At 44.9% G+C, this 27,150-nt stretch overlaps 1 protein-coding gene across 1 annotated transcript in view; it reads left to right on the plus strand.

Moving 5' to 3' along the window:
• Positions 1-27,150, plus strand: part of SH2D4B (SH2 domain containing 4B) — an 826,204-nt gene that overhangs the window by 226,260 nt on the left and 572,794 nt on the right. Inside the window, exon 2 of the mRNA XM_069753125.1 lies at positions 15,881-16,040. Coding sequence (XP_069609226.1) covers positions 15,881-16,040 — 160 coding nt within the window. The remainder of the gene's footprint in view (positions 1-15,880; positions 16,041-27,150) is intronic.

Consider the following 27,150-nt stretch of genomic DNA (forward strand, 5'->3'; position numbering starts at 1 on the left):
ATTTATAAGGTGCAAGTGCAGGTGCAGCTTATTGAGACAACAAAGGGTTAAATTGCCCAATCAGATAGAAACCTGAGGGTTAAATCGCACAGTGGCGTAGGCACATTACCTTGGTTGGCGTGGACTGGTTCCCCAACGCGCGTTTCGCGTGTGGCTTTATCAAGGGGTTAGTGTGGAGTGTGCTACATGTACGGAGCTTATATATCATGCAAGAGGCGGGCATTGGTGGCAGCGGTTGTAAAGGCGCTCCAACGAGGAAGATCCGCCGACGTCATCGGGACTCGGCGTCATGCGGCGCCGGGACTCCTCCCCGCCCGACGCGTCAGAGCGGGGGGGGAGAGAACCAGGCCGCTACAGACGCGTCGCCCCAGCAACGCCGAAACAGAAAAACCCGGAAGGAGCGCTCACCGCTATTGCAGTTAAGTGTGCTGCGGGACGAGTGACTTCATTGCCATGGACAGAATAGAAAAGGAGAAGTGTCTCTTGTAGTGGGCATAAGTGTGGAAAAACCCTGTTATGGGACAGTATGCCTTACTACGTATATGCTATTGGGGGAAAGAAAAGATATTTTTCGGTGGGAGTAAATGCAATAGGGAATCATAGGGTGGAATTGTGCCAAGCCTATAGGTTTGGACTGTGTGGGACCAATGTGAATACTAATGTGTGTCCAAGTGGGCGTAAAATATAATAATGTGAATAATAAAACCCGTGAATGGGATTTTATCAAAAACCATTAATAAGGGTGTAATTCCCTAGGTTTAAAGATGGAATATAAAACACAAAAACGTATATATATGTATACAAAAAGGCAAAGAATTAATACAAATATTACAAATATGAATATGCAATGACAAAAGATACAAAACATGTATATGTACAAAATGTGAACAAATGAGTGAAATTCAAGAATAATGAATAATAGATGATAAATAATACCTGATGATAAACCTAAAATTAGTAAGATAATTACAAGGTGATAATCAGTGACGTGGGGCAAAGTCCATAAACAGGGGCACCAGTGGCATAATGGAGATGATTCATATTATGTAAGTCCAGGAATGTTGCAGAGCAATGATAAGCCGCCAGCAATGTCCGGATAATCGATGATATGGATGAAAAATTAGTGTAGATAAAGGATACAAATCCAATCTATAGAGAAGGAACATAAAGAATGTTAAAAACATGATAAAAACAGCTAAAAAGTTATATGAGACTAAAGAAATGGGGCAAAACTGAGTACTTCGTTAAGACCAACTGGTTGAACTGATCCCACCCTGTAAATCCAGCGAGCCTCTAATTGTGCAAGCGATTTTCTCCAATTCCCCCCTCTGGCATCTATGTGTATTTTATCTATGCCTATGGCTTTCAGGAGGGAGGCATCGCAGTTGTGGGCCGTCTTAAAATGTTTGGGCACCGATTTAAGGAGCAAAGGGTCGTCAATTTCCCGAGCATTAATAATGTCCCGGTAGTGTTCTCTGATTCTAGTTTTGAGGGGTCTGGACGTAAGGCCTACATAGACCTTAGGACAGGGACAAGAGATGTAATATACCACGCCAACAGTATTGCATGTGATGTGCTGTGTGATGGAGAATGTTGTTTTGCCATCGCAAGATTGAAAGGAGGTGGACCGGAGCATGTTAGGACAGGCAATGCAGTCACCGCATGGGTAAAAACCCCATTTAGGTCCCCTCGCGGAAAAAGCCTTTTCCAAGGAAGGGCCAGGATAGTAACTCCTAACCAATTTGTCTTTGAGGTTAGGTGACTTTTTGTATGTGATGGAGGGGTGGTCAAACAAATGTTTGGAGAGAGTCTTGTCTATCTTCAGTAGCGGCCAATACTTTGTTAAAGCCGTTTTCATATCCCGCCAACCGTTGTTATAAGTGGTGATAAACCTCACTGGAGCGTCATGAGTGGTCTTAGTGCGTTGTTTTAATAATTCTGTCCGGTGCGCTTTCTCAGCCCTTTTCAAGCCCCTCTTAATGCTTCTATTAGAATAGCCTCTTTCTTGAAATCGAGTGGTTAGGATGTCAGCCTGCTCTTTAAAATTCTCTTCACTTGAGCAAATACGTTTTGCTCTGAGAAATTGCCCAACTGGTATGCTGGAAATAAGGGGCTGTGGGTGAGAGGAGGAGGCGTGGAGAAGGGAATTCACCGCGGTGTCTTTGCGGTATACATTGGTTTCCAGACAGCCGCCGGGAAAGCCTGAGATTTCGATGTCAAGAAAGTCGATTGATGTTTGGCTGTATTTGTAAGATAGTTTTATATTGTAAGGATTATGATTTAGAAGTCCAATAAATTCGAGAAGGTCCTGCTCTGGGCCCTGCCATATCATCAAGATATCATCAATGTAGCGGGCCCAGAACAGGACCTGCTCAATATGAGCCACTGGTTTAGAGAAAAAGATGTCCCTCTCCCACATGCCCATAAACAAATTCGCGTATGAAGATGCGAAGGCCGCCCCCATTGCGGTCCCTTGCTGTTGTAAATAAATGCTCTGTTTAAAGATAAAATAATTGTGTTCAAGGGCAAATTGGAGTAGAGTGAGGAGGAACTCCGTAAAATCAGGCTGCAAGTCTGACATCCCTAGAAAAGTTTTGGAGGCCCGGATACCGTCTTGGTGTTGGATAGAGGTATATAGGGATTCTACATCCATAGTCACCAACCACATATCGGGGTCCAGATGAATGCCCTCAATTTTCCTGAGGACATCCCCCGTGTCTTTGACATATGAGGGGAGATCAGCGACCAACGGCTTAAGATGAAAATCCAAAAATTTACAGATAGTTTCAGATAAACTCCCATTGCCGGAAACAATGGGGCGTCCCGGTGGATTATCGGCATTTTTGTGTACTTTAGGAATAAAGTATATACAAGCCATTTTGGGATACAGGGGGATTAGATGGTTTTTAAGGTCTACTGTTATAAGTCCCTGGTCAAAGGCGTTATCCAGGATGTCTTGCAATTCCCCCTTAAATTTGATTGAGGGGTTGAAAGTAAGTTTTTTGTAGCAGGTTGTATCCCTCAGCTGCCTGAAAGCCTCCTTTTCATACATGTGTGTGGGCCACACCACCACATTGCCCCCCTTATCGGCTTGTTTAATCACTGCCCCTTTAAGATTTTTCAATTCAATTAAAGCTGTTTTTTGTGGGGGAGTGAGATTCTGGTTAGGCTTAGAGATTTTTATCCGTTCAAATTCCTGGGTAACAAGCTTAACGAATAATTCAATATTAGGGTATAGATTGATAGGGGGAAATTTCTTAGGGATAGGTGGTGTAAATTTACCTGTAGGTTTTGGATCTGGTGATTCGTCACTGAGCTCCTCAAGAATAGCTATAGCTCGTAGTTCATCCTCAGTCCAGGTCTCCCCGGAGTGCGGCTTGTCATGCAATTTTTTCAAGACAAGCTTGCGGGCAAAGAGCTGGAGATCTTTGGTGGCTAAAAAGGAGTCAAAGGAATTTGAGGGTGAGAAGGAAAGGCCCAAACTAAGAACCTCAATTTGGGGTGGAGTAAGGGTAATATTAGATAAATTAATTACCTGCATTCTAGATGAGGAGGCGGTGTTGGGGCGGCCCTGGAATTTCTTTGGGGTGTCGTTTTTTCTGGAAAAGTTATTTTTGCGCAGATTGTAGGGGCGCAGGTGAGAGTCACCACTTTCCCGTGAGGATATGGAGGATATAGAAGAAGATCGCGTGGGGGTTCTTGCACGTCTGCCACCCGACGGCCATTTGTAAATTGAACCGTTGTTAAAATCGTTCAGGTCTCTTTGGAATTTTTTGGCCTTGGTCTCTTTGACCTCTTTTTCCCATATAGTGAATTGATTATCGAGATCTTTATTAATGGCTTCAATTTCAGCCGGCGGAAGATTATCCAGTAATTTAAGGCGGGTTGATTCAATGTCAATGTCAAGCTGCTCAAGGGTTTTTTTATTGTTCCCTACAAGGAGTTCAATTAGTGATTTAGAGCAGGAGGTACACCCACAGCCCCTTATTTCCAGCATACCAGTTGGGCAATTTCTCAGAGCAAAACTTATTTGCTCAAGTGAAGAGAATTTTAAAGAGCAGGCTGACATCCTAACCACTCGATTTCAAGAAAGAGGCTATTCTAATAGAAGCATTAAGAGGGGCTTGAAAAGGGCTGAGAAAGCGCACCGGACAGAATTATTAAAACAACGCACTAAGACCACTCATGACGCTCCAGTGAGGTTTATCACCACTTATAACAACGGTTGGCGGGATATGAAAACGGCTTTAACAAAGTATTGGCCGCTACTGAAGATAGACAAGACTCTCTCCAAACATTTGTTTGACCACCCCTCCATCACATACAAAAAGTCACCTAACCTCAAAGACAAATTGGTTAGGAGTTACTATCCTGGCCCTTCCTTGGAAAAGGCTTTTTCCGCGAGGGGACCTAAATGGGGTTTTTACCCATGCGGTGACTGCATTGCCTGTCCTAACATGCTCCGGTCCACCTCCTTTCAATCTTGCGATGGCAAAACAACATTCTCCATCACACAGCACATCACATGCAATACTGTTGGGGTGGTATATTACATCTCTTGTCCCTGTCCTAAGGTCTATGTAGGCCTTACGTCCAGACCCCTCAAAACTAGAATCAGAGAACACTACCGGGACATTATTAATGCTTGGGAAATTGACGACCCTTTGCTCCTTAAATCGGTGCCCAAACATTTTAAGACGGCCCACAACTGCGATGCCTCCCTCCTGAAAGCCATAGGCATAGATAAAATACACATAGATGCCAGAGGGGGGAATTGGAGAAAATCGCTTGCACAATTAGAGGCTCGCTGGATTTACAGGGTGGGATCAGTTCAACCAGTTGGTCTTAACGAAGTACTCAGTTTTGCCCCATTTCTTTAGTCTCATATAACTTTTTAGCTGTTTTTATCATGTTTTTAACATTCTTTATGTTCCTTCTCTATAGATTGGATTTGTATCCTTTATCTACACTAATTTTTCATCCATATCATCGATTATCCGGACATTGCTGGCGGCTTATCATTGCTCTGCAACATTCCTGGACTTACATAATATGAATCATCTCCATTATGCCACTGGTGCCCCTGTTTACGGACTTTGCCCCACGTCACTGATTATCACCTTGTAATTATCTTACTAATTTTAGGTTTATCATCAGGTATTATTTATCATCTATTATTCATTATTCTTGAATTTCACTCATTTGTTCACATTTTGTACATATACATGTTTTGTATCTTTTGTCATTGCATATTCATATTTGTAATATTTGTATTAATTCTTTGCCTTTTTGTATACATATATATACGTTTTTGTGTTTTATATTCCATCTTTAAACCTAGGGAATTACACCCTTATTAATGGTTTTTGATAAAATCACATTCAAGGGTTTTATTATTCACATTATTATATTTTACGCCCACTTGGACACACATTAGTATTCACATTGGTCCCACACAGTCCAAACCTATAGGCTTGGCACAATTCCACCCTATGATTCCCTATTGCATTTACTCCCACCGAAAAATATCTTTTCTTTCCCCCAATAGCATATACGTAGTAAGGCATACTGTCCCATAACAGGGTTTTTCCACACTTATGCCCACTACAAGAGACACTTCTCCTTTTCTATTCTGTCCATGGCAATGAAGTCACTCGTCCCGCAGCACACTTAACTGCAATAGCGGTGAGCGCTCCTTCCGGGTTTTTCTGCTTCGGCGTTGCTGGGGCGACGCGTCTGTAGCGGCCTGGTTCTCTCCCCCCCGCTCTGACGCGTCGGGCGGGGAGGAGTCCCGGCGCCGCATGACGCCGAGTCCCGATGACGTCGGCGGATCTTCCTCGTTGGAGCGCCTTTACAACCGCTGCCACCAATGCCCGCCTCTTGCATGATATATAAGCTCCGTACATGTAGCACACTCCACACTAACCCCTTGATAAAGCCACACGCGAAACGCGCGTTGGGGAACCGGTCCACGCCAACCAAGGTAATGTGCCTACGCCACTGTGCGATTTAACCCTCAGGTTTCTATCTGATTGGGCAATTTAACCCTTTGTTGTCTCAATAAGCTGCACCTGCACTTGCACCTTATAAATCTCACCGCTGTGAATATAGCTATTACACTTGGCCATATTTTACTTAGGCTTATTTACTATCCTTACTTAAGCCATATAGGTATAAATATATCTACTTAAGGAGAGGTTTTCTTCTCACCGCAGATTCACTACTTTCTTCTGAATACCTATATGCCCCTTTTTCACATGAAGCCCAATAGTGCCATTTACCTGTAGGCTGGTCCATATATGGTTTACACTATATCTCCGCAACTTCTTATTTTTTGTCGTATTTAAAATGTTGATTTTAACTATTGATTGAAATAAAACGTTTTGTATTTTAAGGCTATAGCTTTTTTTCGTTTTCTTGGATGTATATATTTTCATGAGCTGCCTGAAACCTAGGCATGATCTAATTCTGGACTTAAAATGATAGACTGCTCATGTCTTTGTCAGTGGACAAACTTACAAAATCAGCAAGGGATCAAATACTTATTTCCCCTACTGTATATAACCTATTAATATGGGCATTCAGGTGATAGACTGTGCCGTGTGGTGACTGGAAGAAATCTCTACCTCCTGTCTTCATTTGCATACCATCTCCCTCCCATCAGTGTCATAGTGCCCTGTGAAGTAAAATCCCACGCCTGTGTCCTGCAATAGTGGAATTGTATGCACCTATGCTACCCTTCTATGGGCATTGGTTTGAGCAAGTCACTGCTACTTCCATTGCAATGACCTCCGGCATGTAGGGCGATAAGGTTCTCTTCCCATCATGCATGGGTGGATTATTATTAAAAAATAAAGATTATTATTATGGGTGACAGGGACATCAGAAACTGTATGCTTCCTAACTATGCAGGGAGGAAGGAAGTGCAGAGAGCGCCTTATCACTGCACACAACATCGCAGAAGGACCCTGAAGCCAATGCCCATAGAATGATAGAATAGGTACGTATAATCGCGCTATTGCATTGCGCAGGTGCAGAATTCTGGAGCCACCATTTCACATCACAGAGTACTGTGATTCTGATGGGAGGCGGTGATACGCAAATGAAGACAGGAGGCAGAGATTTCTTCCAGGCACCGCACACCCCGGAACCTTGAAGAAATCATTAGCATAAAGAAATGAAAGATGATTTTTCAACAAAAAGACAGATATAAGGCAAACAGGTAGGATTAGTGTAGCATATCTATCACAAGTATGCCCATATTAATACATTACATTCGTCATAGAGGTGACAGATCCCCTTTAAGGAAGTGGAATTTATATCACGCAGCTAGTCTCCTAGAATAATCTTCTGACTTTAGTGTCACTGTACAGTACAGCTAATTGCTCTGCTCGAGCATAAAAAAAACAGTATGACCTGACATGAATAACATGGTATGCTGAGGAACCATGGGGACTATGATTGCGATGACAAATACCTCCTTTATAGTCTTGCAGTGGAATCCGTAGTGATCCAACATAACTTTTCCTGTGTATAAGTTCCAAATGTATTAAAGATGCACTGCCATCAAAGTTTTTATCCTCTTATTATATTGCAGTCATCATATTATACAGCATTGTGTACTTACAATTGCTCATTTTGCCTTTCTACCCAGATAATTATTCTGTTTTCCATTAGGTCTATGACATCACATGATTAAAAGCTGACTAACTGAATCCTTCAAAGCTCTATGTAGATACAGATAGTCTCTTTTCCCTGCATCACTCATCAGTCACTGAAAAAGTCCCTGGAAGGAGGGAGCAGAGTAGTTGGGTCAGGAGTTGAGGAGGGGAATGATAAGTGCAGAGATAAGAGACTTCCTGTTTCTACAAAGAAAAGAGAAGAATCAGCCAATTAGAATCCAAAAGGAGCAATTGTAAGAACACCATGCTTTATAATATGATGCTTATAATATATTAAGAAGATAAAAACTTTGATGGGAGGAGGAGTGCCACTTAAGTGGAAAACCTCTGAATGCCAATGTTTGTCCTTTCAGTAGTTGCATTTGAATCCTCCACAATGTGTCAGATTTGCATTCTAGAGGTTTTACTCTGAATTATCCTCCACAAACAAATAACAAGTGTGCTGGTGTAGGGAGGAGAGCAAAGCTAACGGTCCCTCTTGCGTGTCTGGGCCGGATCTATCGGGGCTGTCACATTTATTTCAGAGGGAAGTGATTTCTGACCAGAGCAGTTCAGGACACATGACTGATAGGGGCAGGTCAATCATAAATAGCGATGTGCGTGGGAGACGGGGCTTTTGGCGGGGAATCAGTGTGAGAGCACAGAGACGGTTGACTACATCTCGACTTACTGACTTCAGCTATCTATGCCTTCTCACCTGGTTACCAGTGCCAGGTAGGGAGTGAGGCACACATGTGTGAACAGGAGCAGGGGGTGACAGTCCCAGTGGGGAAGGTCCAGAGTGCGGGAGTGTCTGTAAATGCCATTGTTGAACTCCAATGGGTGGAATAAATGAGGAGAGAACTTGTGAGTGTGAAAGTGGAACTGGCTGACATAAAGAAAAAAACAGAGGCTATCAGTAATGCTTCAGAGAGCAGGGATGTCCCAGACCCCCGCCATAACTCCCAGCTGTGACTCATCACTTGTTTCAACTGCTGAGAGAGTGGACACATTGCACGGGAGTGCACCCGCTGAGGAAGAGTGACGTCTCACTTAAACTAGAGGGCTCTCAGCCAGGGGGATGCCGCCCAGAGCCAGAACAGGAGAGGAAGAGTAGTGGAAGTCCCACAAGTTTAGAGTCAACATGCCCCCTGGTATGGGCAGAAATAGACGGACGTGCAGTGCAATGTCTGGTGGATACGGGTTTGCAGGTGACAACGATGCCAGAAGCTTATTTCCGATGACATTTTCCCAGAGCAAAACGGCCTGACTGGGGCCCTGTGATAAAGTTAATGGTGGCGGGGGTTGTATGGATGCAAGTGTCCATCTGTGGGAAAGACCTGGGATGGAAAGGCGTGGTACTGACACAGGGAGAAGTGAGTAATGGACCTGTTGTCACCTTGAGTATGAATATGCTGAAGGAGTTTGGAAGCCTTCTCATCAGGGCGCCCTCTAACGAGACTCTAAAACAGTGGGGTCCACATACACCACAGAGAAGAATTTTTCAGCAACTGGCACGAGTGGCACAAGTACAAGAGTCTAACTGTGAGGGAGGAGTGTTAGGAAAGGTAATCGTCCCGGCCTCCACCAAAATCGCTCTTCCACCAGAACAAACAGTGTTGCCCCTGCCAGTTTGTTCCTGTATCACCTTAGAGGGTGTTGAGGTCCAAATTGAACCATCTTCTTTAGAGCAGTTACTCACAGGACTCCTAGTGGCGCATACCTTAGCCATTGTATGACAGGGGACTGTTCCGATATGGTGCATTAACTTAGGAGACCAGGATATTGCTGTTACTTTCAGAAGTGTGGTGGCCCGAACAATGAACCTACCTGAAGAAATAATGCCCCCCACAAACAGTACAACTGGAGATACAGCCTGGAGACCCCTGGACTGTGTCAGTAAACTCCAATTCTGTGCCAGAACCTCAATACATCAAAGAGGGCCAACCCATATTAGAACAAATTCGGGCTGAGCTGGCCGAACTCACACTCACTCAGGTGCAACAGATAGAAGCTCTGCTGGGGAGGTATAAAGATGTTTTTGCTCTTCATGAAGATGATTTTAGCTGCACCACAGCCATTACGCACAAAATACTAACCGGAAACACCACGCTCATAGGAGAGCATTACCGGCAAATTCCCCCACAGTTATACCAGGAATGGAAGAGCATGTTGAACCAGATGTTGCAGTCCGGTGTGATTAGGGAGAGCCAGAGTCTGTGGGCTGCCTCAATTGTGTTAGTTGGAAGAAAGACAGCACCTTACGTTTTTGTGTGGATTACCGAAAGCGCAATGCCTGTACTGTGAGAAACTCATACCCATTATCCCGGATTGAAGAGTCCTTGTCTGCTCTGGGGAAAGCCAGGTTCTTTTCTACACTGGACTTTGCCTGCTCATGGGCCTGTAGGAGTTCAACCGTATGCCGTTCAGCTTAGCCAACGCTCCTGGAACTTTTCAACGTCTAATGGAGAGGTGCCTAGGAGATTTGAACTTGGAATCTATACTCATCTATGTAGATGACATTAGAGTTTTTACGGCTACATTTGAGGAACATCTACAGCGCCTAGAACAAGTGCTGGCCCGTCTTCAGAGACACGGACTAAAAGTGAAGCCCCAGAAGTGCCATTTGTTTCGCATGCAAATTGAATACTTGGGCCATGTTGTTTCTGCTGAAGGAGTAGAACCCTCTAGAGAGAAGATTCCTGTGATTCAAGACTGGCCTAATCCAGAGACCGTGAAAGATGTGTCAGATTTGCATTCTAGAGTTTTTACTCTGAATTATCCTCCACATGCAAATAACAAGTGTGCTGGTGTAGGGAGCAGAGCCAAGCTAACGGTCCCTCTTGCATGTCTGGGCCAGAACTATTGGGGCTGTCACAATTATTTCAGGGGGAAGAGATTTCTGACCAGAGCAGTTCAGGACACCTGACTGAAGGGAGAAGGTATGACATAAATAGCAGTGTGCACGGAAGACGGATCTTTTGGCGGGGAATCAGCATGAAAGCACAGAGACGGTTGACTCCCTCTCAACTTACCCACTCCAGCTATCTGTGCCTTCTCACCCAGTTAGCAGTGCCATCCCGACTGACTAACCAGGGCCCAGAGAGAGCCCCGCACCGTACAGTGACTTATTTGTACCTCAGAACATTGTTCTGCTCAACACCGCAGAGGCCCCACTGAGTCCTTTCCCTGTGGAGCCAACTGAGTGCCGGCCTGCTCCTGTGGCCATGACTGCTGGACTGCATATCACTCCTGTGGCCTTGTCTGCCTAACTGTTTGCTTATGTCTGCCGTGCTATGGATCAACACCTCTATGACATCTCATGCCAGGAATAGGAGATCACGTGCCGAAGGACCCAGAAGATTCACCACCGCAAGGAGCCAGTGCATCACCTTTCTACTGGACCAGATTGGAGACTTCTTGCGCAGACTGTGGCGCCACCGAGAGATCTTCCAGCCACCTCCTACCAAAGCCCAGAGACTGATAAGTTGAACTCTTGTTTTTTTTACAATAATACCCCTTGCTTGATTTATTATTGTGTTACAGAAAATCCCTGTTAACCCTTGCTCTGTCTTCTTTGTGTCACTGCATCCTACGCACCTGCTAGCACCTTACAACGGACCGATGACAAATCTTTGAGGGAGTTACCCCAAACATGGGCCACGCAGATCAGAGCCCTAAGTGAAGCCATAGAACAGACCCCTAAATAAGTCCCAGGATCAGACTAATAAAGCAAATCATTTACCTATTACTCTCTCATCATGGCTTCTCGTTCCTTAAGGGCATTGCCCCTGCTTCCACGTTCGATACATGTTCCTGACAGCAGCCAGAATCACGACCTTTCATGTAATGTGGTACTCAACATCTGCATCTATAAATGAGGGACATCTTGCTCCAGCTATCTTCATAAATTCTTCCAATTATATCTATTTCCTTGACCAGTTTAATCCTTAGTAGTAAATGTTGTCTTAGGTGCTATAAAATAAGGCAACTATCAACTAAAGCACTTAAAGTAAAAAAATAAGACCAGTAGATAATGTTACTTTCTGTTCCTTACAGGACCATAGAGTTGGAGGCTGAGCGTCAGCTTAGATCAATACAACTACTAGAGCATTCATAGACAATTACTTAGAAATTGACATCTCAGATGTGATTACTGACCCTAACTCCTAGAATCCGCAATACAAATGTTTACTTCCCCATGTGGGAAATCTCGCCCTGATCATGACAAATAGCACAGTTATATCAGGATACTGCACGCTGATGATGTAGAACAGCCCCTTTCTTTATGAATGTTATATTCAAGGTTAATGTTTTCCATGCTTTAGTTGATTTTTATGCACTTCTTAAAGGGGAAATTTACTATAACCTGGCATATGAATTCTTCTCTTACCATTCCTTACTGTAAGCAAATTTCCTGTAAATGTGTAGTGGAACTAATTTCCAACATTATAAACAATCGTTAGACATCATATGAGAGTATAGACAAACCCAAGCCACTCAAGATGCTTCTCGGTAGATCTGAATCCAAGGTGCACAACCATTCATGGTCCAAATGCTAAATGTTATGATTGTACCACAACCAGGACCTCATAAAATATGAAGGACTTAGTGATCAGATGTATATATCAACAGTACTACAGTATACAGTATATGCTAACATCTAATAAGTGAGGGCACCCCAGGAAAAAAGAGTCAAGATCACCATACAATGAGTACCGTGGTGGCCTGCAAATTTTATGAGTAAGGCTGGTTTCACATTTGCGGGTTTTTTTTGCATTTTTGCGCTAAAAAACGCAAAAAAGCGCATGCGTTTTTTTCCTATACTTAAAAACGCATGCGTTTTTTGCATGCGTTTTGACGCATTTTTGCAATACATGTGTTTTTTCTCTGCATGCGTTGTATTGCAGAAATGCAACATGTAGCAATTTTAGCGGTGTTTTTTGCCGCAAAAAAACATATGCGTTTTTTTTGTGGCAAAAAAACGTATTGATGTCTATGTAAACACATGCGTTTTTAAGCACATGCATTTGCATGCGTTTTTATAGAAAAACACAAGAATACACACTGATAAGCCACCCCCAAACCCTAACCCTAACCCTAAGGGATCCTAACCCTAACCCTAACCCAAGGGTTAGAGTTAGGGTCCCTAGGGTTAGGGTTAGAGTTTGGGTTAGGGTTAGAGTTTGTGTTAGGGTTAGAGTTTGTGTTTTAGGGTTAGGGTTAGGGTTACAGTTTGTGTTAGAGTTTGTGTTAGGGTTAGTGTTTGGGTTAGGGTTAGAGTTTGGGTTAGGGTTAGAGTTTGTGTTTTAGGGTTAGGGTTAGGGTTAGAGTTTGTGTTTTAGGGTTAGGGTTAGGGTTAGAGTTTGTGTTAGAGTTTGTTAGAGTTTGTGTTAGGGTTAGTGTTAGAGTTTGTGTTAGGGTTAGGGTTAGAGTTTGGGTTAGGGTTAGAGTTTGTGTTTTAGGGTTAGGGTTAGAGTTTGTGTTAGAGTTTGTTAGAGTTTGTGTTAGGGTTAGGGTTAGAGTTTGGGTTAGGGTTAGGGTTAGAGTTTGTGTTTTAGGGTTAGGGTTAGGGTTAGAGTTTGTGTTTTAGGGTTAGGGTTAGGGTTAGAGTTTGTGTTAGAGTTTGTTAGAGTTTGTGTTAGGGTTAGTGTTAGAGTTTGTGTTAGGGTTAGGGTTAGAGTTTGGGTTAGGGTTAGGGTTAGAGTTTGTGTTTTAGGGTTAGGGTTAGGATTAGAGTTTGTGTTTTAGGGTTAGGGTTAGAGTTTGTGTTTTAAGGTTAGGGTTAGAGTTAGAGATTGTGTTAGAGTTTGTTAGAGTTTGTGTTAGGGTTAGGGTTAGAGTTTGGGTTAGGGTTAGGGTTCGAGTCTGTGTTTTAGCGTTAGGGTTAGGGTTAGAGTTTGTGTTTTAGGGTTAGGGTTAGAGTTTGTGTTAGAGTTTGTGTTAGAGTTTGTGTTAGAGTTTGTGTTAGGGTTAGGGTTAGAGTTTGTGTAAGAATTTGTTAGAGTTTGTGTTAGGGTTAGGGTTAGAGTTTGTGTTAGAGTTTGTTAGAGTTTGTGCTAGGGTTAGGGTTAGAGTTTGGGTTAGGGTTAGGGTTAGAGTTTGGGTTAGGGATAGGGTTAGAGTTTGTGTTTTAGGGTTAGGGTTAGGGATAAAGTTTGTGTTTTAGGGTTAGTGTTAGAGTTTGAGTTAGAGTTTGTGTTAGAGTTTGTGTTAGAGTTAGGGTTAGGGTTAGGAATAGAGTTTGTGTTTTAGGGTTAGGGTTAGGATCCCTAGGCTTACTAGGGATCCTAACCCTAACCCTAACCCTAGGTATTTCTGTTTATAGTTTTCTAGTTGATTTTGATGATTGGCAGCTGTCCCACACTTCTCATCATGTGTTTCAAAAGTGCAAAAGCAGGAAAAAACGCTTGTAAAACGCGTCTAAAAGCCGCGTTTGCGTTAAAACATGCAAAACCGCATGCACCTAAAAAACGCAGCGTTTAATCGCGTTTAAACGCGTTTTTGCACCAAATGCGTTTGCGTTTAAAATGCTGCTGATCAAAACGCAAGTGTGAAACCAGCCTTACTGAATATAGAGGAGTCAGAAAATTCTGGGTCAGCACAGAACGGTCAGGTCCCAGGGGTGTAACTACAACAGGTGCAGGGATTGCAATCGCCCTGGAGCCTAGGGGGCCCTAAAAGTCCCTTTGGCTTATAAAAAAAGACTATTGCAATTAAAGATTTAAAATATTTGGGGGCCCCATTGAAGCTTTTGCATCGGGGCCCATGAGTTTCAAGTTACGACACTGTCAGGTCACATAACTGTTCAAAACCAGTATGATAGTAGTGCATATACCAATTATTGTATTCTGATCAATGGCACCGTAATGCTGCTTTCTTTTCAAATTGAAGCTTTAATCTGCAGCATTGTATATGCTGATAAAGCAGGACTAGTCTGCCGAGACTTCTTTCCCTCTGGAATAGTCCTACCTCAGCTCTTCTAATCTCTCCTGTCTCGGTATGATTCACATCCTTGATACACTCCTTGTCTTGGTTGGACGGCATGAAATCTCGTGCATGCTTGCGACACGTGGCGTTCCTACCTAGGAATTCACCTGCAGTATACATTTTTTAAACTGTAGCACGCCAATGTCTTACTAAGGCCGGGATCACACACAGCGAGATACGGCGGAGTCTCGCAGGTTAAAAACAAGCTCTGGCACCGGCACTCCAGAACGGAGCGTGCAGCCACATAGCATTACATGGAGCTGCACGCTCCGCTCCGGAGTGCCGGTGCCAGAGCTTGTTTTTAACCTGCGAGACTCGGCCGTATCTCGCTGTAGTGTGACTCTGGCCTAAGATTGGTCATTGATTATAATCTATTGTATTTAAAATCTGAAATATGCACAAAATATGCAAGCCAAGGTAAGTTTGTAAAAAAAATTGTGTGGATTTCTTTGCTCATTCACCTGTTTCTAGTAAAAAAAATATCTCTAATCTCACCTCCATTGGCACTTCTATGGTTATACGTCTCTGATCCCCTCTGACCTGAGCATAGTTTTTTTTTATTTTTTCTTAATGAATCAGCTCTTTTCCAAAGCATAATCAGTAATACCATCAGCACAATGTTACCACATGAGATTTCCCTGCAGATTTACTAGGGATTGCTGTGAAAGGTCTCTATAGCTATTCGTCTATGTGTAAACCATCCTTTAAAACTGTTTTCTTAATTTCTTATTTTATTTAAAAAAACTGAACTACTGAACTTATCTGTTTTATTGTATGTATATATATATATATATATATATATATATATATATATATATATATATATATATATCAGCTATGTATATTCAACTTAGCGAGGGATAGCACATGGCTAATATACTGTATGTTTTCTCTTAATGATGGTGCCGGTATATCCTAAGAATATAGAATACCATTTATTAATTAAAAAAAATATTTTTAAAAGATATGTACATAATTGCAACATGTTTTAATATTCCATTTAAAATAAAAAAAAACTCAACTTTGTAAGGTTTTTCTTGCTTACAGCTCACATGCAGACCTTTGTTTGTCCCCGATTACAATCAGCCTGTGTGATCGATCCTATCGCCAGACTTCAGACTTCTTTGCCTGTAGGCTAGCAAGTAAAAGAAGATGAAGTTATAGATGTTTCACTGATGTCTAGTGCAGGTACACAGAAATTATTTTTTTATGTGGTTTTTTTTTTATAGACAATTCAAAACATATTGAGTGGCTGAAAGGGGCTGATGGAGAAGTATGGGTTTGGATTGTTGGAGAAGCCCAGGGAGATAAACCATACGAGCAAATATGTGAGGAACTCATGGCAGAAAGAGCCAGATGTCAAGCTCAGAAGGAAGCAGAGGAACAATGGTGAGAAAATACTGAAAATATGAATAATTTATTATACACAGATTGGAAGTTTCGTTATCTTTCATAAAATATATGGTTATAATTTCTACCAAACACAAATCCAAAGTTTATTCACCTCCCAGAGCAATGACTGGTAGAATCATGACTATCTCATGTAAATCACGACTGACTATTAATAAAAGAGACAGAACCTTAAGGGTATGTGCACACATTGCGGATTACTCTGCGGATTTTTCTGGACTGATTTTGGTAAATCTGCAGGTAAACCGCATTGCAGATTTCCTGCGGAATTACCATGGATTTACCTCGATTTTTGGGGGGATTTTGTGTGGATTCCACCTGCAGATTCCTATTATGGAGCAGGTGTAAACCACTGCGGAATCTGCACAAAGAATTGACCTGCAGCGGAATAAACAACGCTACGTTTTCGCGCGTTTTTTTCCGCAGCATGTGCACTGCGGATTTTGTTTTCCATAGGTTTACATGGTACTGTAAACTCATGGAAAACTGCTGCTAATCCGCAGTGGCCAATCCGCTGCGGATCTGCAGCAAAATCGGCAACATGTGCACATAGCCTAAAGCTGTTGGATATCAATGAAATTAATTGTTGGTCTACACTTACGTTTGAGATAGCACACAATATCTGTGAAGTTGAGAAATATGCCCTGGAGATGTGGTCAGAATCTACATGTGTTGGCTTAGCCATATACAGTGCCACATACACCACATACATCCCCCTCCATTCGAAGTTAAAGGAATTGTCAAGGCATATATTGATGCCAAACACTCTGGACAATGTGTAGGGATCGGTGATGAAAACTGCAGATTAGCTCTTTTTCCATTAAATAGAAATTGACCTCCAGTTTTTGAAATAACAGACCAAAAATAGCGGCCTTACAAGTCAGAATTCAAATGCCTTAGCAGGGTAAAGATGACCCCCGTGATAAAGGTGGGGGCATCACAGGTGCTACATACTAATGAACAACCACTCACACCCCTACCAATCATGGAGGCTGTGGTTGCTTAGTATTACAAATGCACCCGTATAAGGCTTGTGTAGGACGCCAGTCACACTGATAAGTGTGATGCATAGTGTTGGCTAACAGCCTATTAATAACATGGTTACTATTAGATCAGGCGAACTGCTCAGCATTATATATGTGCACTCCACAAGGTCAAAACCCTATCTACCAAGCCAAAGTTGAAGGGACCAAGCTGCATCCTGCATAAAAATAGATCAATCTGCAAAATGTTGAATGATGTAAGTAAATAAATGAGGTATTGATAAATATTTTGGCCAAAATACACAAGCTCTCAACCCTCGTCAAGAATCCTCACTACTTGAGAATCCCCAAACTAATTAGATTAAGAATTTAAAATAAATAAAAAAAAAAAAAAAAAAAAAGGACATAGAATCAAACAAGCAGCCCAAAAATCTGCCTTCATTTTTTAGTTTTAGTTCTAGTTAAATTTTCAATTGAATTAGTTTAGGGACTCGCAAGTAATGAGGATCCTTGATAAGGGTTAGCTATTTATTTTCTTTTTTCAGCATTTTACAAGTCTAGCTATTTTTACCTAAACCTTATAAAAGTTTTGGTGTGGTAAATAGGGTTTGTCCCAGTGGGGTGCACTTATATAGTTTTGGGAGGCCCGCCTGTTTTAAAATTCTGGGTGTCACTAATAGGCTGTAAGCTGTATGCTGTGCACAACATGAATCTGTGTGACTGGAGCCCTATACAAGCCTCATTAGTTTACATTTATAATACTAGGCGACCACCTCATCTTGGTGGGCATGTGAGTGATTGTTTCATTACTATTTTGCACCTGTGTTGCCCCAACCTTTATCATGGCAGACACCTGCTTAGTGCTAAGGCATTGGAATTGTGACTTGTTGTAAGGCCGCACTTTTGATTTGTTGTTTGTTGATTTTATGTCTTTTTATAGTGCTTTGTAAAAAGCACTATATTGTTATTCCACCGTAGTCAACTTATTCTTCTTATTATTATTCAGTCCGCAATTAATGCGGCCCGAACCGCTGCACGCACAAACTCCAGTGAGGTGTCATTTCGAAGCCAGCGTTCCTGGCAGGTGTGCTAAGTATTTTTCGTGTTGATCGGATTTGTAGTTTTGGCGCAATTTGCGTTTGAAAATGTTGTCTCAATGCATTTCAATAGGGAAATCTTGCCATAAGCTTATAATGGCAGTTATTTTGAAATTGCCTCAGAAATCAGCCCAACTGCCACCTGGCTGATCAGCTCATTGATATGCGAAGTCAGACCCAGTTACTATGCCAACGCCTACGAACTCTACATGACCCCACCAGGACACAGTTTTGCCAGATAATATCAGCTCTTAAAGTGACCCGCACACCAAATCTGACCCTGAGGTGCCCAGTGCACCCCCGATCCGGTCTGTGAAAAGTAAGTGCACCTCCGGTCCCGTGTGTGAAAAGTAAGTGCACCCCCGTTCCTGGTGTGAAAAGTAAGTGCACCCCGGTCCCATGTGTGTGAAAAGTAAGTGCACCCCGATTCCGTTTGTGAAAAGTAAGTGCACCCCCAGTCCCGTGGGTGAAAATTAAGTGCACCCCAGTCCCGTGTGTGAAAAGTAAGTGCACCCCCGGTCCTGAGTGTGAAAAGTAAGCGCACCCCAGGTCCCGTAAGTGAAAAGTAAGTGCACCCTCGGTCCCATGTGTGAAAAGTAAGTGCATCCCTGGTCCCGGGTGTGAAAAGTAAGTGCATCCCTGGTCCCGGGTGTGAAAAGTAAGTGCACCCCCGGTCCCGTGGGTGAAAAGTAAGTGCACCCCCGGTCCCGTGAGTGAAAAGTAAGTGCACCCCCGGTCCCGTGTGTGAAAAGTAAGTGCACCCCCGTTCCTGAGTGTGAAAAGTAAGTGCACCCAGGTCCTGAGTGTGAAAAGTAAGTGCACCCCGGTCCCGTGTGTGAAAAGTAAGTGCATCCCTGGTCCCGGGTGTGAAAAGTAAGTGCACCCCCGGTCCCGTGGGTGAAAAGTAAGTGCACCCCCGGTCCCGTGTGTGAAAAATAAGTGCACCCCAGTCCCATGGGTGAAAAGTAAGTGCACCCCCTGTCCCGTGTGTGAAAAGTAAGTGCATCCCCGGTCCCGTGTGTGAAAAGTAAGTGCATCCCTGGTCCCGTGTGTGAAAAGTAAGTGCACCCCGGGTCCTATGGGTGAAAAGTAAGTGCACCCCCGATCCCGTGGGTGAAAAGTAAGTGCACCCCTGGTCCCGTGGGTGAAAAGTAAGTGCACCCCTGGTCCCGTGGGTGAAAAGTAAGTGCACCCAGGTCCCGTGTGTGAAAAAGTAAGTGCTCCCCCGCCCCCCAAATCAGACCCTGAGTGACCCCGCCCCCGTATCGGACCCCGAGTGACCCGGACCCCCGAATCGGACCCCGAGTGACCCCGCCCACCGAATCTGACCCAGAGTAACCCCGCCCACCAAATCTGACCCAGAGTGGCCCCGCCCACCAAATCTGACCCAAAGTGGCCCCGCCCACCAAATCTGACCCAGAGTGACCCCGCCCACCAAATCTGACCCAGAGTGACCCCGCCCACCAAATGTGACCCAGAGTGACCCCGCCCACCAAATCTGACCCAGAGTGACCCCGCCCACCAAATCTGACCCAGAGTGACCCCGCCCACCAAATCGGACCCAGTGACCCCGCCCACCAAATCGGACCCAGAGTGACCCCGCCCACCAAATCTGACCCAGAGTGGCCCCGCCCACCAAATCTGACCCAGAGTGGCCCCGCCCACCAAATCTGACCCAGAGTGGCCCCGCCCACCAAATCTGACCCAGAGTGGCCCCGCCCACCAAATCTGACCCAGAGTGGCCCCGCCCACCAAATCTGACCCAGAGTGGCCCCGCCCACCAAATCTGACCCAGAGTGGCCCCGCCCACCAAATCTGACCCAGAGTGGCCCCGCCCACCAAATCTGACCCAGAGTGGCCCCGCCCACCAAATCTGACCCAGAGTGGCCCCGCCCACCAAATCTGACCCAGAGTGGCCCCGCCCACCAAATCTGACCCAGAGTGGCCCCGCCCACCAAATCTGACCCAGAGTGGCCCCGCCCACCAAATCTGACCCAGAGTGGCCCCGCCCACCAAATCTGACCCAGAGTGGCCCCGCCCACCAAATCTGACCCAGAGTGACCCCGCCCACCAAATCTGACCCAGAGTGACCCCGCCCACCAAATCTGACCTAGACTGGCCCCGCCCACCAAATCTGACCCAGAGTGGCCCCGCCCACCAAATCGGACCCAGAGTGACCCCGCCCACCAAATCGGACCCAGAGTGACCCCGCCCACCAAATCGGACCCAGAGTGACCCCGCCACCAAATCGGACCCCGAGTGACCCCGCCCACCAAATCGGACCCCGAGTGAATCCGCCCACCAAATCGGACCCTGAGGGGCCCCGACCTCCAAATCGGACCCTGAGGGGCCCCGACCACCAAATCGGACCCTGAGGGGCCCCGACCACCAAATCGGACCCTGAGGGGCCCCGACCACCAAATCGGACCCTGAGGGGCCCCGACCCCCAAATCGGACCCTGAGGGGCCCCGACCACCAAATCGGACCCTGAGGGGCCCCGACCACCAAATCGGACCCTGAGGGGCCCCGACCACCAAATCGGACCCTGAGGGGCCCCGACCACCAAATCGGACCCTGAGGGGCCCCGACCTCCAAATCGGACCCTGAGGGGCCCCGACCACCAAATCGGACCCTGAGGGGCCCCGACCTCCAAATCGGACCCTGAGGGGCCCCGACCACCAAATCGGACCCTGAGGGGCCCCGACCACCAAATCGGACCCTGAGGGGCCTCGACCTCCAAATCGGAGGCCGAGGGGCCCCGACCACCAAATCGGAGGCCGAGGGGCCCCGACCACCAAATCGGAGGCCGAGGGGCCCCGACCACCAAATCGGACCCTGAGGGGCCCCGACCACCAAATCGGACCCTGAGGGGCCCTGACCACCAAATCGGACCCTGAGGGGCCCCGCCCACCAAATCGGATCCAGAGTGACCCCGCCCACCAAATCGGACCCAGAGTGACCCCGCCCACCAAATCAGACCCAGAGTGACCCCGCCCACCAAATCGACCCAGAGTGACCCCGCCCACCAAATCTGACCCAGAGTGGCCCCGCCCACCAAATCGGACCCAGAGTGGCCCCGCCCACCAAATCAGCACCTGAGGGGCACCCAAGTGTGAAAGTCTTGCAGGGGCAGCCCGGGCACCATTCCAAAGCACTATCTGTAGTTCCTTCAGGAAATACCCATCTAGTCTATTTTAATCTTCAGTTCTTGGCAATATCCATTACACATCGAGAAAAGCTCTATTTAATGTTTACATCCCGCCACTGGTGGAACTGAGAAAGCAAATACGTGCATGCGTGTGTGTGTGTGGGGGGGGGGGAGCTGTCAAACACCCACTGATTTGCTATTAATGACCCATATTATGGATAAATCAGCAGTGTCATATCGTCACTCGACCCCTGTAAGACTGTCAAATTCTTATTCACCCACCTGCTTACCATTCCTTTTGTAACAGGCATCGTTGGTGCAAGACTTCTCTGGCTAATATTACATTGTTTGCATTTATTGTTTGCTAATATTTCAGGCCCTATGGGAATAAGGAGTGACCTATTTAGGTTCCCTCTTTCCATTTAATGAAATCAAAGCTGTGTCTTTGCCTTCATGGGTCCTCATATCCTCTACAAAGGTTTGCTCAGTGATGAAAATACCGGTAAGAATTTGATACACTGCCGATTTTGCAAGTTTTCCCACCTACAAAGAATGGAGAGGACTGTAATTTTTATCGTAGGTATACTTCAACTGTGAGAGACAGAATCTAACAATAAAAAACAGAAAATCACATTGTATGATTTTCACATAATGAATTAGCACTTTATTGCATGAAATAAGTGTTTTTATTTGTTTGCAATTACAAAGGTCAGACGTTTCCTGTAGTTCTTGATCAAGTTTGCACACACTTCAGCGAGATTTTGTCCCACTCCTCCATACAGATCTTATTCAGATCTTTCAGTTTTTGAGGCTGTCACTGGACAAAATTGAGTTTCAGCTCCCTCCAAAGATTTTCTGGTAGTCGCAAGTCTGGAGACTGGCTAGGCCACTCCAGGACCTTGAAATGCTTTTTACGGAACCACTCCTTAGTTGCTCTGGCTGTGTGTTTCGGGTCATTGTCATGCTGGAAGACCCAGCGATGACCCAACTTCATTGCTCTTACCAAGGGAAAGAGGTTGTTGGTCAAGATCTCGAGATACATGACCCTGCCCATCCTCCCTTCAATACGGTGCAGTCGTTCTGGCTCCTTTGCAGAAAAGCACACGCTAAGTATGATGTTTCCCCCACTATGCTTCATGGTTGAGGCAGTGTTTTTGGGGTTGTACTCATCCTTCTACTTCCTCCAAACACAGTGAATGAAGTTGAAACCAAAAAGTTATATTTTCATCTCATCTGACCACATGACCTAGTCTCATGCCTCCACTGGATCATTCAGATGGTCATTTGAGAGCTTCAAACGGGCCTGGACATGTGCTGACATGAGCAGAGGGATCTTGCATGCCCTCTAGGATTTTAATCCATGATGTCATTCTGTTTTGCTAATGGTAGTGTTTGAGAATGTGGTCCCAGCTCTCTTCAGGTCAATGACCAGGATCTCCTGTGTAGTTCTGGGCTAATTTCTGATTAACACAGGTAATGATTGCAGAGTATGAGAGCATCATAAAGAAAAACTAACAGGTCTATGAAAGCCCAAATTCTTGTTGGTTGGTAGGTGATCAAATAATTATTTCATGCAATAAAATGCAATTTAATTATTTAAAAATCACTCACAGTTGAAGTGAACCTACGATAAAAATTACAGACCTCTCTATTCATTGTAGGTAGGAAAACTTGAAAGATCGGCAGTGTATCAAATACTTATTACTTTGTAGAAAAAATCCAGCTCATCGAAGTATAATCCAATGGCTGTGCACGGAAATAAGTTTGTGTTAGCAGAAAGTGAGTGGTATCAAAGAAGGAAAGGTATCCAGCAACAGATCCATCGGTGAACTATTATTTAAAAATAGTCATGTTTAATGTATAACATGGTTAAAATTATGGTGTAAAAGATTAGTATTAGCTTAGAAAAAAAAGCAAGAACCCATTAACGAGATGGCTTTACACTTTTCAAACCGACTGGTTCTTGATCATATTTCAGAGTGTTCCCATTCTCAAAGTAGCCCTATAAAAATAAGGGAATAGAAGGAAATGGAGAGAGGAATTCACTAGGGATGAGCGACCTTTACTTTTATATGATCGGGTCGGGTTTCACGAAACCCGACTTTTTCAAAAGTCGGGTCGAGTGAAATCGGCCGATCCTATAAAAAAGTGGGGGTCGGGGTCGTCCGAAACTCGAAACCCAATGCAGTGCATTGGGTTTCCATGGTTCCCAGGGTCTGAAGGAGCGGAAACTCTCCTTCAGGCCCTGCGATCCATATTTTAGTGTAAAATAAAGAATTAAAATAAAAAATATCGCAATACTTACCCTCTGACGCGCCCTGGTACTAACCGGCAGTCTTCCTTCCTTAGAATCAGCCTTCCAGGACCTGGCGGTGACGTCGCGGTGACGTCGCGGCTTGTGATTGGCCGCGCGGCCGCCCATGTGACCGCTCGCGCGACCAATCAGAAGCCGTGACGTCACCGAAGGTCCGTCAAGCGCTGATTCTTAGGAAGGAAGGCTGTCGGAAGGAAGCAGGGCGCTTCCGAGGGTGAGTATATACCTAATAGGAATATACTCACCCTCGGAAGCGCCCTGCTTCCTTCCGACAGCCTTCCTTCCTAAGAATCAGCGCTTGAAGGACCTTCGGTGACGTCACGGCTTCTGATTGGTCGCGCGAGCGGTCACATGGGCGGCCGCGCGGCCAATCACAAGCCGCGACGTCACCGCGACGTCACCGCCAGGTCCTGGAAGGCTGATTCTAAGGAATGAAGACTGCCGGTTAGTACCAGGGCGCGTCAGAGGGTAAGTATTGCGAAATTTTTTATTTTAATTCTTTATTTTACACTTTAATCTGAATTCCGATACCAATTCCCGATATCTTAATCATATCGTGAATCGGTATCGGAATTCCGATTCCAGATTCAAAAGATCGCCGACTTCATGGCCGACCCCACACTGGGGTCGGGTTTCATGAAACCCGACCTTGCCAAAAGTCGGCGACTTTTGAAAAATCTCGACCCGTTTCGCTCAACCCTAGAATTCACCTCTCTTACCAACCTCCTCTCCTTCCCCCCAGACACTCCCACATAAGAATGCTCTTTATCCTATAGAATAAGTCAGTAAATGTATAGCAAGCCTGTCCTTTTATTCATGCCCATAGGAACTCTAGTATCTAGTTTTTGTGTCCCTTGGGCTTCTTTCATGTGAAGGGTCCTTGATCTGTCCCCACCACATTTCAATTGTGGTATTTTTTTTAAGCGCATGGACTCAACATGAACTAACATCACCCCTGTGGCAATTAAATTATGTTATTATGCCCCTGAGAGACTGCGAGTTGTGGGATTTTGAGTATCATAAAGATGCTCAGATATATACTACCGTTCAAAAGTTTAGGGTCACTTAGAAATTTCTTTATTTTGGAAAGAAAAGCACAGTTTTTCCAATGAAGCTAAAATTAAATGATTCAGAAATACACTCTATCTAGTTAATGTGGTAAATGACTGTTTTAGCTGCAAACGTCTGGTTTGTAATACAATATCTTCATAGGTGTAGAGAGGCCCATTTCCAACAACCATCACTCCAGTGTTCTTATGGTACTTTGTGTTTGCTAACTGTGTAAGAAGGCTAATGGATGGTTAGAATACCTTTGAAAACCCTTGTGAAAGTATGTTAGCACAGCAGAAAACAGTTTGGCTGATTAGAGAACCTATAAACCTGACCTTCCTTTGAGCTAGTTGAGAATCTGAAGCATTACATTCATTGTTTCCATTAACCTCTCAAAATGGCCAAAAAAAAAAGAACTTTCATATGAAATTCGGCAGTCTATTCTTGTTCTTAGAAATGAAGGCTATTCCATGTGAGAAATTGCCAAGAACTTAAGATTTCCTACAACAGTGGGTACTACTCTCTTCAGAAGAGAGCACAAACAGGCTCTAACTAGAGTAGAAAGAGAAATGAGCAACAAGACAGGAACATTAGAGTCTGTAGTAGAGTTGAGCGACTTTTACTTTTTTAGGATCGAGTCGGGTTTTGCGAAATCTGACTTTGTCAAAGGTCGTGTCGGGTCGGGTTAAATTGGCCGATTATTGCGAAAAGTCGGGGCCGACTGAAACACGAAGCCCAATGCAAGTCAATGTGGAATCGAATCAATCAATTAGGCATTGAAATCTGGGGTCATGTGGCTAAAGTTGTGGGGGGGTGGGGCTTGCTAAAGATTTTCGTGGGCCCAGGAAATGCGGAATACGTCACGGCGGTGGAGCAGGGAGAGGTAAGCATATCAACTTTGCAAGTGCTGTGATCCTGAGCAAGCATGGGGGGCACTCGTTGGCACTGGCACAAGGCCCCTCACAGTACGGCGGTGTGTTTGACGGCGGGTGGAGCCTCCCACTGGCAGAGACACTTTTGCATACTATGAGGGGCCCTGCGCCAGTGATGTCACCAACGAGTATGCCCCCCCCACCTGATGAAGGAACCTGCACTTTCATCTGCACCTTCCTCTTTGTCCACGTGTAAGGTGGTATAGTATGCGGGAAGGGGAACCTGAATTTCAGCAGGGTCAGATTCTGGCTGTGTAGAGTGCAAGGGGAATGTAGTGGTCTGGGTCAGTGTACCAACAGACTCATCTAGCAGTGGCTGGACAATGGGCAGGATGACGAGGAAACACAGATATAGGCCCAAAAAATAAAGTAGGCTAAATGCAGTTCAAAATTGGTAACAGGACTAAACAGGCGGCATTGCTTTGTTCAGTGGAGGAAAACTGTAATGAGTGGCAGACACAGTTAGTAGGCCCAAATAATAAAGTAGGCTAAATGCAGTTCAAAATTGGTAACAGGACTAAACAGGCAGCATTGCTTTGTTCAGTGGAGGAAAACTGTAATCAGTGGCAGGCACAGTTAGTAGGCCCAATTAATAGAGTAGGCTAAATGCAATTCAAAATTGGTAACAGGACTAAACAGGCGGCATTGCTTTATTCAGTGGAGGAAAACTGTAATGAGTGGCAGGCACTAGGGTTGAGCGAAACGGATCGTTCATTTTCAAAAGTCGCCGACTTTTGGCACAGTCGGGTTTCACGAAACCCCACCCCTGGGTGGGGTCGGCCATGCGGTACGCGACTTTCACGCCAAAGTCGCGTTTCAATTACGCTAAAAGCGCCATTTCTCAGCCAATGAAGGTGGACGCAGAGTGTGGGCAGCGTGATGACATAGGTCCTGGTCCCCACCATCTTAGAGAAGGGCATTGCAGTGATTGGCTTGCTGTCTGCGGCGTCACAGGGGCTATAAAGAGGCGTTCCCGCCGACCGCCATCTTACTGCTGCTGATCTGAGCATAGGGAGAGGTTGCTGCCGCTTCGTCAGAAGCAGGGATAGCGTTAGGCAGGGTCCATTAACCACCAAACCGCTTGTGCTGTAGCGATTTCCACTGTCCAACACCACCTTTTGTTTGCAGGGACAGTGGAAGCTACATTTTTTTTTCCTCAGCGCTGTAGCTCATTGGGCTGCCCTCGAAGGCTCCCTGATAGCTGCATTGCTGTGTGTACGCCGCTGTGCAAACCAACTGCTTTTTTCAAAGCACAAATCCTGTTGTTCCTTCCTTTCTGCACAGCTATCTTTTTTGTTTGTCCACACATTTGATTTAATTTGTGCAGCAGTCCACTCCTTCTTATTGCTGCCTGCTATACCTGGCTGAGATTACTGCAGGGAGATAGTAATTGTAGGACAGTCCCTTTTTTTTTTTTTTTTTTAATTCTCCCTAAAAAAATAAGTTGTGGGAGATTAAGATTGGCATTTCTGCTAGAGTGCCAGTCCTGTGTGTGCCATCTCTCTTAGATAGTGGGCCATAGAAAGCCTAGTGTTTTTTTTTTTTTATTTGGTATCTAACTTCTC

Source organism: Ranitomeya imitator, chromosome 2, assembly GCF_032444005.1.
Source record: "Ranitomeya imitator isolate aRanImi1 chromosome 2, aRanImi1.pri, whole genome shotgun sequence".
Lineage (NCBI taxonomy): Eukaryota > Metazoa > Chordata > Amphibia > Anura > Dendrobatidae > Ranitomeya > Ranitomeya imitator.